Source organism: Alosa sapidissima, chromosome 13 (assembly GCF_018492685.1).
Source record: "Alosa sapidissima isolate fAloSap1 chromosome 13, fAloSap1.pri, whole genome shotgun sequence".
NCBI classification, from domain to species: Eukaryota; Metazoa; Chordata; class Actinopteri; order Clupeiformes; family Clupeidae; genus Alosa; species Alosa sapidissima.
The window spans coordinates 20,783,403-20,799,547 of NC_055969.1; the positions used below are offsets into that span (position 1 = coordinate 20,783,403).

Here is a 16,145-nt window from a genome sequence, read left to right on the forward strand (position 1 = left end):
TACTGAGACAAATTACTCACTGATGACCTAAAAAGGCTAAAAACATCGACTGCAGATAGTTTCCGAGCACTTTTCAAAGCTATGAGTTGAAATGCTAATGACACTTAAAAAACATAAGTCTGGCACATTCTCTCCGCATATTTCACAACTTTGCGAAGTACTGTGACTGGGAAAGGCTGGCAAGCAAGCCGCAGACAGATCAAGGGATTCACCCATAGACAGTGGATTCACCACTTCCTCGTTAGGCAGGCCTAGGCTAGGCCAGCAACATGTGCTGGAGAGACGCATGTTGACATCAAACCATGGAACGAACGCAAGTTTACCTGACTGCTGTTCCCACTGTTCATTCTCATGACGTTTCTTCCGTCATGCCCTGAATGGTAATTCGGTTTCATATTCATCTTCTTAATGTATGAGGCACTGTCGCTATACTTGTCTGTCACTAGCTTGACTCAAGGGGAGACGGGAGAGGGGGCCTTCATTAACTTGCGGGGCCCTACTCAACATGTGTAGTGTGTGTATAGGGAGAACCGGCCCTGTGTCCGCCAATATGACTGATGACAATGCGCTCTTAAAATAACATATAAACAACTCGCCATAGACTTCTGACCAAGTTTCTCTTGGTCAGTGGCGTAATGCGTTTTAGGTGGTGTACAATAGCGATTTTTAGACAATGCGGCAGGCCACTTATTGCCACACCTCTGGGCACATTGTTTAAAAAAATGAACGTGCAAAATAAAAAAATAAACTTTGCGCCCGTTTTCCACCATGCGCCAGGGTGCAAGATAGGGCCCAGAGAGTATTTTGCAGTATTTTTAAAATACAAAAATACACACCAATAAAGTATTTAGTATTATTAGTATTAGTAATAAAGTATTTTTAAAAAAAAAAATTTAAGTATATTTTTTGGGGCTTTCCACGCCTCCAATGTGATAGGTAGAGAACGACAGGAAGCGAGTGGGAGAGAGAGCCGGGTCGGGACCCGGAAAGGACCACGGGGCCGGAATCGAACCCGGACCGCCGGCGCACGGCGCCCCAGCCAGCCGCGCCACCAATAAAGTATTTTGATACAAAATATAGAACCATTTTCTTCAACCCAATAAAATACAAATTACAAAAAATATTATTTTGTATTTGAAATAGATATTTTAAATATCAGAAATACTGCCCATCCCTGAGTAGGAGATGGAGACAAATTGACAAGAGTGATTTGTTTTTGCGGAGAGAATGTGCAAGACTGAGCGACGGTCATATTTTGGTAAACAATTATCAAATCCATATCTTACTTTTGGGCCCCTTCCATACACAATCTTATGTTTTTTAAGTGTCATCAGCATTTCAACTCGTAGCTTTGAAAAGTGCTCGGAAACTATCTGCAGTCGATGTTTTTAGCCTTTTTAGGTCATCACTGAGTAATTTGTCTCAGTAATTATGTGTCTTCAATGTGATATGACTGGAACTCATCACTGTAATGACTATTAACTGCTGTTCTAACTAACTGATGTATCATCGGCACGGCAAATATGCTAGTCATTGGTAAACTATAGGCCTATGTTATTCCTCACTGAGTGCTCTTGCGTGCCCAGATCACTGGAATTTGGCAACTCCAGGGGCCAGAAACGTTGAGATGTGAACCAGAAATAGAATGTTATAGGCCTACGTGTTTGTGGGTACATGAATTCTCTTGTCATACAGTATACTGTTTCCTGAGTTCCTCTTTTATTCATTCACAGTATCATGAGTTTGTTTTTATATTCCCTGTTACATTTTTTTTTCCAGAATTTGTGGTAGGATTTCTTAGATTACATTGACTGGTCACAAGAAGAGAAGAGAAACAAACCACAACTATTGGAAAGTTTCAGGAAGGAGTGGAAATTTTATGAGTTTCAAAATGACTCCAATGATTTCCTGAATTGCACTGCAAGAAAGAGAAATAAATCAAAGTATCAGAATACCACTTGAATACAAAATAAAATCATTCATATAATAATAATAATAATAATAATAATAATAATAATAATAATAAAACATGTATTTTTATAGTGCTTTTCCAGACACTCAAAGACGCTTTAGAGTTTTTACATAGGTACAAACAAATTAAGCAAGACCTCCCCACAAAAAAAATAATCTTCTGACAACCATTCTGAATAAAATTAGATGTCTGAGATCAGAGATCTGTGGACAATTTGGACCTGTAGTGTCAAATTCAAGTTCAAAATAAGTTTTTAATTTGTTTTATTTGTTTGTTTATATGATAGGGACAATGCTTATTAATTGACAGACAAAAAACTGTAAATAAGCAGTTACAGTTTACAGTGCCTATAAAAAGTATTCACCCGCCTTGGATATTTCCCCTTTTACTGCTTTTAGAAATGGAATCATGATCAATTTAATTTGCCTTTTTTTACAATAATTTACAAGAATCCCCTACTTCATGTCAAAGTAACAGCAGATTTCTACACAATAATGTTAATTAATTAAAAAAATATAATGCAAAATAAGCAATCACATAAATATCATGCAAAACATATGGAAAGCTGGGAGGACAATCTGATTCAGTCTGCAAGAGAAGAGACTTGGAAGAAGATTTACTTTCCAGCAAGACAAAGAGCCGAAGCATACAGCGAAAACTACACAGAAATTGTTTAAAAACAAAAAGGTGAATTCTGGAGTGGCCAAGTCAAAGCCCAGACCTCCAAAAGTGCATTTACTAAATTCTGACTTGAAAGGGGGTAATGTTAATACAATTGCTTATTTTGCATTCAAACACACCTGAGGCACCACGTTCAGGTATAAGGTGCGATGAAGATTATGTTTATTAAAAGTCTGTGTGAATCTTTTAAAATACAACGGTGAATCCAACTATTGCTACGTTAATACTTCCTCTTGTAATTGCGTAAGAGTTGTATGGGCATAATAAAAAGATGTTGCAATTTTTGACTTTTTTTTCACTTCAGGGGTTTGCCAGCTCAATCCTATAAAAGCAAAACTCTGTGTGTGATACTCAGAACATTCTGAGATAACGATTCATCAACATATAAAAATAATTATCTAAGGAGCATATCCTCATCCTACTAACTGGTAAGATGACATATGACAATTGAGATGTAATTATTATACATTAACAATCCTAATGTCACAGTTGTTTGGAGATTAAACTTTTTCTTTTTCCATTTTATTTTAGCATCATGGCTGACGTGTATTTCAATTTGGCTGCAGCTTTGGAAAGGTTAGATATATCTTTAATGCAAAATTGAACATACATATATTGTTTAGAGTTTGTTTACAAAAGTCTCTAGAGGACACCTATATTTTTGTTCTTGAAATCTCAATATATGTAACGGGTTCTCACAAGATAACCATTTTTGTAATTAACATCTCAAGATAAGTGGCTTGTTAGGTTGAGATACCCATGTTTGTCGCTATAATAATCCTCAAATATCACAGTGGTCCTGGAATGCATGTAGCCTAAAGTAGCTAATATAATTTAACTCTAATATCTATTTCACTTTTTAATTCTTCCCTGCATTTTACACCTTAATGGACATTGTTTTTACTTTTGCAACAGCTACAAACCCGACTCTGTGGAAGCTGAATCAACGATCAAGGTGAGTCATTTAATGTCTTCACACAAATACAGACTTTCTCATTAATGTAGGCTATCAGTATGACACCTTATTGTTGTTAATGATGCCAGCTATTGAAATTCATATTTACAAAATTAATAAATCTGTGGACTAATGTTTGTGTATTCTGTAGCTAATGTGTGTATGTGTGTTTTTTCAGATCAAAGAACACGATGCAGAGTGTGACCAACATTCAGGAATCGACATAGAGGTGGCTGATGAGCCTCATAACATGCGGCAGGTGGTAAACCTCGTCATTGCCTTGCACCGTTTAAAGAAAACCCAGAAGCTGCAGGGCACTGAATTCTCAGACGAGGAGCTGTGCAACATTTTCTTTGAGAATGTGGTGGAAGGTAATTTGACTTTTGGCGCCTCCAAAGCTTGCCTTCAAGAGATTGTGAATTCAAAAATAAACCCCAGAGATTTCAATAGCAGGTCTTCTTACAATGTACTAGCACCTTGATCTGAGGAAGATGAGATATAGATGAACAGTAAACACTAGCTGAGCCTCTGAAAGAAGGAATTCCAAGCAAATCATTCTAGAACATAAGGGCTCTAGAAATACAGTATCTGCTAACTAAGTTTTCCAGTGATGTGCCTTGATACATCTCATCATATGCCACTCATCATCTTTCAGAGTATGTGACACCAACAGTCCATCAAAAAACAACAAATGCTGCTGACCACTATGACTCGTCTGAACAACCGCCGCAAAAGTCCTTCATCTGTGATGTTCGAAACAAGTTCCTGGTTCTAAGTGAAGGAATCACCACGGAGCTGCAGGCCATCACCCTCCAGAGTGGGAACAAGAGCAGAAGGGGTGAGTACTCAGCAGAACGTATTACACGGAACCCGGTTCCACTGGTACCAACCTCACAGTCTTTCTGAAAGTAGTAGTTTTACAAAGCATGATTCTTTAAAGGCACTCTGCAAAATTTTCACCTTTATGAAGCCAATTTGATGGTAAACAAACTTGTAATAGGCGAATCGTTCACCTAGCATAGCTATACAGCATAGATGTAGCGAGTCTCTACCGAGAAAACCAGCCATGCAACTTCCAAGAGTGGCCCCCGCCAAAACTCGCAAGAATCTGAAACATTACCTTGTCAGTAGATATAACTCTTTGAAGTTTTTGCCTGTTGTTACAGTAATCCTTCACCTCCACAACAAAAGCATTTGCATTGTGTACAGGGGGGATAAGTCGCGAGAAGAGAAGGAGCTTTAAACTCGCCAAAAATACCTAAACTTGCATAGTATACCTTTAATGTTTTGGTCTTTAATGTACACATGTAACCCACGTTGTGTAGGATGGCACAGCTCATGCCATTATTTATCAGTGTTGTTTTGTAAAACATTTCTGTGAATTTGGTTAAGCAGTGTTGATTTTACTCTTTACTCATCTTGACTTGGTGAAGTGGGTGGCATGTTCAGTGGCCATTCAAATCTTGTAACACCTGTTTCCTCTTTGGCTTGCAGTCCAACTGGAACTGACTACATACAAACCCTCGGTCACACCTGACAAAGGCCGACCTATTGCCTTGGGGGTGGGAGAAGACCTCTACCTCTCATGCACGTCTTCCTCTGGGAAACCTGTTCTAGGCTTAGAGGTACAGTAAATTCAAACACAACACACATTCAGCTATCACTGTGCCTGACATATAAGAAGACATTATATTCTCTTCTTACTTAGTTGTCATGACTCATGTCTGTGGTGTATCTCACAACCTCAGTGAAATCATCGGAGCACACAGACGTGGATGTTTGTTGTCTCAGTGCAGCAAAAAAACGAACGTTTCCATGGGTATGCCTTCTTCTCAGATCTTCTAACGTTCCTATGGGTATTCCATCTTCCCAGATCTTCTAACATTCCGATAGGTATTCCATCTTCCCAGATGGACTAACATATTCCATCGAAACGTTAGTCTTTTTGCTGCACTGAAATAAAACAACAAACATCCACATCTGAGTGGTCCGGTGACGGCTCCCTCTCTCCACATGATCTGTCTTCTCCCATGAAACACCAGACTGGCAATCAGAAACAATGTGGAACTTTTTTTTATCTAAATACTTTCTTTTGTGTTTTTAGGTGGTGAAAAAGGAAGACCTGAAGAGCATCAGTGGCGACATGAAGCGATTCCTGTTCAACAAGACGGTCTCTGGGCAAACAGTGACCAGCTTCGAGTCAGTGAAGTATAAAGGCTACTTCATCAGTACGTCTTACACTGATGGACAGCGAGTGGACATGTGCCAGAGTCAGGATGTCCCGGACCGCCTGACGACTTTCATGCTTGTGTGAAATGGACATTTCTGCCACTATATACCAAACACCCAGACAGTATGTACAATGTGCAGCCTTTAGTCTGGGTGTTTTTTAAAAACCTGAGCAGAGTTGAAGGGTTCAGAACAGAGTCCCTAAACTCACTGGGATGGATTTCCAACCTTATATTTGGGGAAATGTTTTTGTCATAGTAAATACAAATTGTATTACCTAACAGCAAGTTAAGTAGAAGTTCATATTGAATTCCTGTAGATGTAATTTTATTAATTTGTATTTATGGAATTTTTGTTGTGGGCTGAAGTTCCTTTGTTTTTATTTATTTATTTATTTATGTATTTATGTATGGTGTTTATTTATTATTCTGCATATTCTGTTACAATTTCTGATTGATTTCTGATTCTGAATTTCTGAATGATCTACAATTTACCATGAATCTACCATATAATCAACCATGACTTTGCAAAGCAAACAGCAAATACTGTCCATGGGTAACTTTCATAGACTGCATGTGGAAGGAGCATTGACAGAGTAACATGTCATAAATCTCTAATCATGTTTTTAATGTAACTCAGATGTCCTCCAGAAGTGATAATATAGTTGCATTTAGACGACCTGCTGTATTGTAAATGATGGATGTGTTTTGTGTACTTTGTGCTTTGCTTTCAAAATAAAACTGTTCAAGAATCAGATTTGGTTGTAACATCATATTATGTTTAGACTAGGGAGTTTTCAGGTGTTCATCTACATCATTGGTTTCATTTGAAGACTGATTGATTGGATTATATACTGGGCCTGTGTTCTTCTCTTGGATTGTGATTCAAACCTGTTGTCATTGTACATATGACAATGTGACCCACACGCACTATATTTAAATTTACATCTAAGATTTGATTTTCATCATTCCTCTAATATTGTCTTCTTTGGCAAGAGGACAAGACTAGGTGCACATTGGCTTTTTATTTTGTTTCATGTTGTTTTATGTTTCATGCTGTTGTTAATGCATCATGATTTTTCATGTTATTTTAATATTTGTAATCACGCTGGATGCACAAAGGGAGCGTGTACTTCATTCCCCACATGGTCAGGGTAGGGTAGCCTAATTGGCTAGTTAGCTTCATGAATTGAGGCCTGTTTTGACAATCAGGAAGAGGTCACCTGGGGGGTATTCCAAGGACGTGGTTTAGTGACAAACCTGGGTAAGTTAACTCAGAGTAAGTGGTAAACCTCCTAATAGAAGAGCTGTATGGCTTCATTCTCCTACCAAAACAATGCCATAGGGCTCTTGTTGTAGAAGTTTACCACTTACTCTTTAAAATGTTAAAAGGCTCACATGGAGGCTGTGATGTCATAATGGCCTAAAGCCATCTGCGCTCGTTAAGCTCCCAGAGTAGTTCCCGGGCTAATGAAAACACTGGCACAGGTTTCACCTGTGAATCCAACTGTCTCAGCTTCTTAGCATACAATCTGGCTCTCCCTTAACTACATATCCTGTTTAAGTATTTCCCGTGTGTCAAAATAAAAGTCACAGCCATGTCTCATGCTTTGTGCATTATATCTCCAGAACGGCTTGACGCATATTCTTCAAATTTGGTACAAGTGTTTGTATGGACTCAAAGATGAAGTGAAGTGATGTTGGAGGTCAAAAGTCAAGTCCATGAATACTCTGAGCAAGATATCTCAAGAATGCCTTGACATACATGCCTGAAATTTGGTATGAGTGTTTGTATGGACTCAAAGATGAAGTGAATTGATGTTGGAAGTCAAAGGTCAAATGTCAAGGTCAAAAACACCTTGAGTGTTATATCTCAAGAATGCCTTGACACACAAGGTTTTTTGGTACGAGGGTTTGTATGAACCCAAAGATTAAGTGATTCAATGTCCATGTGAGATGGGATGACCAACGCCATATCCCGTCAGCCTGGAAGGATACTTAAACCCTAACTATGTCTAGTTAGAGCAGCTGATGGATCTTTAGGTGAAGTCATGCTGTCTCTCCCTTGATGCGCATCATTGTAAATAAACTCTGTTCCTGATTTTTCATACTATTGGTCTGACTGGGTCTCTATTAAATCTATGGTATCAAAATTACCATCAGCACCTAGACAGGACAAATTTCATCAAACTACAACTTGTCATTTTTCATTGAAATAGACCTACAATAAATACCTGGGCCAAAAAGGTGAAACAGCACTTTCTGTAAATGTCCCTTAGAACCATGCTTGCAAATAGCAACTCAGAACAGAGATGGATAATGAATGATTGCTGATTGAAGAATTGTGCACAGGAGTTTCACACGGTGACATTAGAAGCTCAAAATTTTGCAAGCAATATCAATAAATACTTTCCATTTGTTGAACACATTTAATTCAATAATACTTGGAGTCTTTGTTTAGGAACTGTGTTAAATGTTTTGAAAAAGATGTGAAAATTGTGTTAAACCAATGAAAAAGTGCTAACACATTTACAAGCTCAAGATCAAGTGGATCCCAGTTTCATTAAGTGCATCTCTTAGCCATCGATGAAAACTGTAAACTACCTGCTATGTCAAATCTGCATTGCATCTGAGTGCTATTCCAGACCAAATTTGAGGCAGATTTGAGGCATATTTAAGAGCGATTTGAGGCATATAAGTAGCCTGTCCAGATATGTCCAAATATCTCATTGAGATGGGGTCTGGGAACTACATGTACATTTTCTCTTATTTGAAACGTGATTTACGATTGCCCAGAGCCGTTTATTGGGCACTACGAATGTCTATCAAATGTGTCTGTACGTAGCTCATAACCGCTTCGGTGTGTTGTCATCGTCTTGCTGTCCCCCCTCTGTTCTGTGATTGGTTCCTTCGTTGAGGTGAAAAACGAAGTCCATGGAATCCAGGCTGCCTAGCAGCGTGAATAAAATCGTGTGCGTAAGGCAGCATGGGAAAACCCAGGCTAGCATATAAGAGCGATTTGAGGCATATTTAAGAGCGATCTGAGGCACATAAGAGCGATTTGAGGCATATTTAAGAGCGATTTGAGGCATATTGGAGGCATAAGAGCGATTTGAGGCATATTTGAGGCATATAAGAGCGATTTGAGGCATATTTAAGAGCGATTTGGGGCATATTTAAGAGTGATTTGAGGCATACAGTATGAGGCATATTTGAGGTATGAGCTGGATCTGTGCCAGGCAACTTGGCATGACAGCCATGGGAAGGTTAATAGTAGCGATATAGTCTTGCTTAAACTGGTTCATTGTGCAACAAGCAAACAGGAAGTGGTTATCACTGTAACAGACAATAAACAAACTTAATGCCTCACAGGATGTCACAGTATCAGCTTGTGACTCTCAGTTAGCAGCTGATGATTGGTGTACTATTAGCTGGGAATATTCCATGTCTACTTCAGGCAACTGCTGGTAATATTCATTCCATGTCTAGATTATACAAACAATATTTCAGCACTGTTTGCGCTGCTGCAATGAGAGTCTATCCATGTGCTGTATATATATAAGACCACTCTTTCTTACATGGTTGTTTTGTGAAACAGTCAATGCAACACTGTTTTGGACAACAGCATTCTTGCACCTATTCAGTTAGTGAAACATCCTGTTCTGAGAGTATCCAGCTCTCTTTTTTTATTATAGGTGATTCATTTCCTCTTGTAGCTGGTACCTGCGATTTCAGTTGACTCTAAATGAAGGTGTTGTGGGCGGGGGTGGGGAAGTAGGTTTGTGTGGAGGCGGGTGGTGTTGGTAAATCGATGCCATCCCAACCTTTGTACCATTCAGAGGATGTGATGCAGTATGTGATGGCGTCACAGATTAGACTTTCTCTGGCACAATCAGTAAGACAAAAGATGGCAGCACAAGATGTTGGTTTGATTTCTGGAAGCAGGCAGCACACAAAATACCCTTCACTGCACAGATGCACGAATGGAGATGTTTGTGTAAATTAAAAAACATGAAATATGAACATCTGTATGTAATCACAACTGTTTTTCAGTTATATAGTTAGGCTGCAAACAATGATCTGGTTGTTCTTGCACTTTTCAGGGCTCTATGTAGCCCTATTGCTGAATGCAGTGAAGTGAAGACACTGAACTGCACTGGAGACAGAGGTGGGCACAAATACATCAAAAACTATTTTGTTACAAATTACAAATACTGGCTCATGAAATGTAACAAAATAAAATACAAAATACTGATGTGAAAAATGTATTTAATTAAAATACAAGTAATTAGTAATTTGGAAATACAAAAATACCCACACTATAATCATGGTATACTAACAAGGCATATTATTGAAAATGTATCCCCAAGAGACAAGAAATACTATTTTTGATTGGCTGGCAGGGGGTTATTAATTCTGTACATTGGGGCACCTAAGTAGATCTGGTAAAAAAATGTAATCACCATCCCATATCAATGTAAACAATGATTGAACTGACAAGCAGGCTTCGCAACAGTGGAATCAACTGTAACAAAGGGACCATGTAACCATGGCCTACTGGTTAGCGCTTCGGACTTCTAACCGGAGGGTTGCCGCTTCGAACCCCGACCAGTAGGCACGGCTAAAGTGCCCTTGAGCAAGGCATCTAACCCCTCACTGCGCCGCTGTTGTTGCAGGCAGCTCACTGCGCCGGGATTCACTGTGCGCTGAGTAACATAATGAATGAACTTGGGAGAGAATTCCACTCCGGGAGGTCTTTGTCTCCGTCTCCTCCATTATTTCTGCATATCAGGACACCACAGTGGATGTTACTCTTTACATAAATCCTCATGTCAAATCCAAGTTTTAATACTGTCCTGTAGTGAGAATGAACATCAGCTATTAGGTACTCAAGGTCATGGGGTCAAAGGCCGTGGTCCTAATATTCTCCCTCAGTATCTTATCTGTATCTTTTTCAAATTTTAATCTTGTAGCACTTAACACACCTGACAATTCAAGCTCCTATAGTTACTTTTTAATTTCTTTCAACTTCCTGACATGTTGGAGTACTAAGGGGCTTTAAGTTGTCTACAGGGTGACAAAAATTGACATAAACAAACAAATTGGGTTTACACCCTATGTTGTCCTTACAGAAGGATGATAAAATTGACCATTTTGGCTCCCTCAAATGACTTTTCTTTTCATTTTTTTCAACTTTACACATGTTCAGAGAGGATCGTAATAGAAGAAAGCTGATTCTAACACTTTTAAGTTGGTCACAATGTGGCATATGGAAAATGGGTAAACACGTCATGCTTTTCTTCCAAAAAGGTAATGAAATGTTTAGGTCAACTTTACAGTTGAATATAAGGAATTGCCCAAGGGATATCTCCAGGCACCCAGCCTATTCTTAAAACCAGATTCACCAAGATTCTGGCCTTTGGCTTTAAGCATTGCCTATTGTCATGGTTATAGCGGGTAGTATATTTAATTGAGTGATGACATTTTGGCTTATTTGAGAAGTATTTAAGTAGTTGAAATGCTCAAATACAATCCCTCAAAGTAGTTTGTTACAAACTACATCTTAGTTTTTCCAATCCTGCAAAATACAAATTACAAAATACATGTAATTAAAATACTGCCCATGTCTGACTGGAGACATGGAATCACTGGTTGTGTGAACTCGGTCAACCAGTGCAAACCAAACCTGAGAACCATTTCATAGGTATGCATATTCACACAGGGATTGTTTGTGTGTGTGTGTGAGCGTGTTTGTGTGTGTGTGCGTGTGTGTTTTTCCCTGGAGAGAGGTCGCTGACGTAATGTGATGATGGTTAATTGCAAACATTTCAAAAGTATGACTGTGGTTTACCACAGTGCCCTGGCAAGTGTTGTGGTTTTACTGTTATGATATGTGAGTGTGTGTGTGTGTGACTGTGTGAGTGTGTGACTGAGTGTGACTGTGTGTGTGTCACTGTGTGTGTGTCACTGTGTGTGTGTGTGTGTGTGTGTAACTCCCTTTAGGCCAACAATGCACCTGAAGAATACCACAAAGGATATGGCTGCTATGACGGCAGCAATATCCTCCGCAGTCAACTCTTACGACTCTGGAATATCCACTGGGTGTGGTTTGTGAGTTTACCCAATCAGAAGCATTCTCTGGTGAGGACACAGTCGTCGAAGGAATTTCACAGTTAACAGGAAGTGAGGGTAAAATAAACAATGGACCGCACGCTAGTAGTGTGCAAGAGTGTGACATTACAGTGTTACCTACACCATACCTGTCAACATTTAGCTTTCCAAAAATGGGAGATTCAGTTCAGTGTATCAACAACACTCAGTTTATGTGATGTGTTAATCAATTAAATTCCCAACAATTTCACAACAGCTAGTTCTGGAGTAGGCCATTCAACTAGTCCACTTGCTTACGACGAGACTCAGGCTGCGCAGAAGGCACCCGCTTCCTTATTTGGGTTTTGGGTTGCCAGGTTTTAGCCTATGACAAAACAGTTGAAATTGAAACTAAGTGATCGTGTATGTGTAGGGTGTATTTCATACACAACCTGGCAACCTGAATGGATCAATGATTTTAAAATGAAGTTTGATGGTCATGCAAATTACGGGAGTTTTCCGGGAGAAATAACAAAAAGGGAGGGTGCTGGGAGATGACCTTGAAATACGGGAGAAACCCGGGAAAAACGGGAGTGTTGACAGGTATGACCTACACATGGAGTCAAGTTTGGAGTTTGGTCAGAGGTTGGACTTCATTTGTAAAATGAAGACTTATATTGTCAGGATCTGGCCAGGACTAAGTGACTTTGTGCCACCCTGGTGGCCATTTTGTGTATTGTCCTATGTTTGCTTTTGCCTGTTCCCCATGTGCTCTGTTTACCTGTCTGCTGTCATGTGACTGTCTCCACCCCTTTTCCCTTATATGGTCTGCACTGTCTGTCTCGTTAGTTTCCCTCCGTTTCTGCTCACACCTGTTGTTCCCCGTTATTGTCTTGTTAGTCTGGTCAAGTCTTCTGTGTTTATGTTAATTGGTCTGTGTATTTCTACCCCCCTGATCCTCTGTCCTTTGTCGGTTTGTCTCTCTGTTCACCCTGTTTGAGTCCTGTCCGTAAGTAAATTTGTAAATGTGTTAGTTTGTTATAATAAAGTGTGTTTTGCTAAATTTCCGCCTGGAAGAGTCTTGCGTGTGGGTCCTAGCCTGAGAATCGTGACATATATAATAGAGAACAACAACACGTTACATTTATATAGCACTTTTCTCAACACACATGACATAAACATTTCATAAAGTCATAAAGCAAACAGGTGCGCTCTGTAACTCCTTGTGCAACTCAGCTGCAACTCTATGAAGATGCGAGGCCCTGCGTTCAGAGGATAACTTCTGTCCCTTGGTGGTATATAGATGATATAAAATAGCTGGCCATATATAGCCTACATTCAAATATTACCTTTTGTGTTGCGGAGCTGGGAATATCATGAGTGCAAATGTAATTTTCCTCTCCTAAATAAGCTCAATTGGACATTTTACAGTCAATATTAGACTGATATATATTCTAGATCAGCTGTAAGAATTTTTCAATCACTAAATGGTAGGCCTTCGTGGTTTTTTTTAGATGTTATGGAATAAGTAAGCTGTATAGGCCCACATTTTTTTACTTTCTTAAGTAGTTCTCATTAGCAGTTTCATGTCAAACCATGAAACATTAAGCTGTGTCCAGTCTTCACTACTTCAAAAAACATCTGCTGATATTGATCAAGCATATGGCAAAAAAAGACATGAGATAATTTTTTGAATTTTTGAAAATTCATCACTCTTAGACCTCAGATTACTTGCAGTAGCCAATGAAATGGTCGTACGTCAGGTTGGAACCTGACTTGGAGATAAGCACTTTTCCACGTTTTTTATAAATCTGAGCGTTGGAATGGATTTGAGCGTACGCACGGTCTAAGATCACATCTGTGCATAAGAATGTTTTAGAAATGAGGCCTCAGGTCACTGCAAGGCATAAAAGCATCCAAAATAATGCGTCCATTAGTGTGACACGAGACCAGAGACCCTGTGACTCGGGGGAGGAGTGGGTGTGTGTGGGTGTGTGAGGGGGGTGTTATTGTTATATGATCTTATTATGTCTTCTCACACACACACACTCTAATCATGCGCGTTGTCCTCACACACACAACACCCGCCCTCTGTCAGGTCCTCTGTTATTAGAGAGAACAAAGTTTCACTTCTGCTTGAGCAACCTCGAGTCACTGAAGATTTCCCCACCAACGCAAAACTCTAATATTTAACATATAACACAGAGGAGTACCTAATACCTAATAACAACCTGTCACCAGCATGACAAACAATCAGTTGTACAGTAATAATGATTTGATTGTGTTGCAATTTGATTCTTACCCTTTTCCATTTTATTGCTATGTCCTTGTGGAAAACACCCTCTTTTCCCATGTTGAGCAACAATGATGAATGGATGTATGTATAAACAAATAAATAAATAAGTACATTAAAGGTTGTATCAGCGATTGCAAACAACATAACATAAATTATCTAAGGCCTAAACATAAATGATCACATTCATCTTGAATTTCATCTTGAATTTCCCCTTGGGGATCAATAAAGTATCTATCTATCTCTATCTATCTATCTATCTAATCATTCCTAACGATCCGCTAGCTGCCTGCCCCATAAGCAGGCGTCAAAAAAACGCCCCTCTGTAGGCAGCCCAGGCTCCGAGATCTGTACACAAAAACAATTGCCACCAACAAGCGTTGCCTAACACTCCAAGGCAAAATAAAGTGTTCCAACCAATAACCGACGAGATGTGCATTCAGGAGTTTCAATTGCACGGGAGGGAGGGGGAGGGAGTAGCGAGCTAGCTCTCTGTTTTGTTTGAACGTCAACAGAAGTGACGTTACCACGCCATCGCTGACACAACCTTTAATAGAGGGAGAGAAAGAGAAATACAGAGAGACAGAGAGGGGTATCCAGGAAACGGTACTAAGACATGTATGTTGATGTTTATCTCGTAATTATGATATACTATCTCGTATGATTATGAGATGACCTGATTTTTTTTGTGAATGCAATGCGCCACTGTACAAAATGGCTCCAATGTAACATAAAAATGAACTCTCTACTTTCCTATAATCAATTCAGATCTGTAATCACAAACCTTCCTATGTCAAATTGTACCTGTTTTATGTAAATGTTATTTTATTATTAATATTTTCTGTATTTTTATTTTCCCTTCCTCCTTTATAATGTTATGTAGGTTATCTTATTATTTGTTTCATTTTCCACAATTATTATACTACTGTATATCTCTTGTTATTCCATTGTTACTGTGTAGGGATGTAACGATTACCGGTATAATGGTAAACCGCAATAAAAATGTTGACGATAATAATTACCGTTTTCATTTACCCGTGAGGTTAAATTTTCATACCGTTACATCCCTATTACTGTGTAATCTCGGCTTCACTGAAAATGAGGGCTACCCTCAATGAACCTCCGAGAATAAATAAAGATTGAATGAAAATCCAGAGTCATTCACGCTGTCTTAAAATGATGATAAAAATAATATGGGGAATTGGGGAAAATGCCCCAAAATGTATACTTAACAAGGAGGCTTACAGGGATGAGGGTCACAATATGGTGCAACAACAATTTTCAACCACACTCTGTGCAGTCTAGATCCACTCAGAGGAGGTGGAGACCCCCCCCCCCCCCCTCCTTTGTTTATGATTATTCATATGTATATGTGTGTGTGTGTGTGTGTGTGTGTGTGTGTGTGTGTGTGTGTGTGTGTGTGTGTGTGTGTGAGAGAGAGAGAGATAAGTTAAGATAATATTAGTTTTATTTCATTTTTACTATTATTATTATTTATAGTCATGTTATTAATATAATTAACACTACCATTATTACTGTTATTATTTATTTTACCCTTTACAATGCTTTGGGAATATTATACAATGCAGTCATGCCAATAAAGCACATTGAATTGAATTGAAGTGAGTCAGCAGTTTCTGTGGCAGCACAGGATAGGCGGTGGGTTAGGTACGACCAGGGGCGCCGCTAGAAATTGTGGGCCCTGTGAAAGAAAATTATTTTACTCTCCAAAGAGGCTGAGGAAAGTGATTGCCATTGGTAGCATAGTGGCTAAGAGCTAGCATGCAGTAGCCAGAAAAGTTGTAATAGTAACGGCTGCTACCATTGCGCCCAGTCTGACAAACCCATATAATGTGCAATATCTGTTCATTATCAGTTTTTCCTATACTGCATGTATGGTGCTTATTGCATTTTAAGGATGATACA

General features: G+C 39.1%; 1 protein-coding gene across 1 annotated transcript; it reads left to right on the forward strand.

Annotated features, from left to right (window-relative positions):
• Positions 1 to 3,060: 3,060 nt before the first annotated feature.
• On the forward strand, positions 3,061 to 6,074 carry LOC121680232 (interleukin-1 beta-like). Its single transcript, XM_042059470.1, has 7 exons — positions 3,061 to 3,081; positions 3,185 to 3,229; positions 3,569 to 3,608; positions 3,787 to 3,979; positions 4,264 to 4,446; positions 5,103 to 5,233; positions 5,713 to 6,074. The coding sequence occupies exons 2-7, from the start codon at positions 3,189 to 3,191 to the stop codon at positions 5,920 to 5,922; spliced, it is 798 nt and encodes a 265-aa protein (XP_041915404.1). The 5' UTR covers positions 3,061 to 3,081; positions 3,185 to 3,188; the 3' UTR covers positions 5,923 to 6,074.
• Positions 6,075 to 16,145: the final 10,071 nt, after the last annotated feature.

Coding starts and splice junctions, on each gene's coding strand:
- LOC121680232 (XM_042059470.1), top strand. CDS start 3,189: ATGGCTGACGTGTATTTCAATTTGGCTGCAGCTTTGGAAAG. Junction 3,230..3,568: donor TTGGCTGCAGCTTTGGAAAG/GTTAGATATATC, acceptor CTTTTGCAACAG/CTACAAACCCGACTCTGTGG. Junction 5,234..5,712: donor AACCTGTTCTAGGCTTAGAG/GTACAGTAAATT, acceptor TTGTGTTTTTAG/GTGGTGAAAAAGGAAGACCT.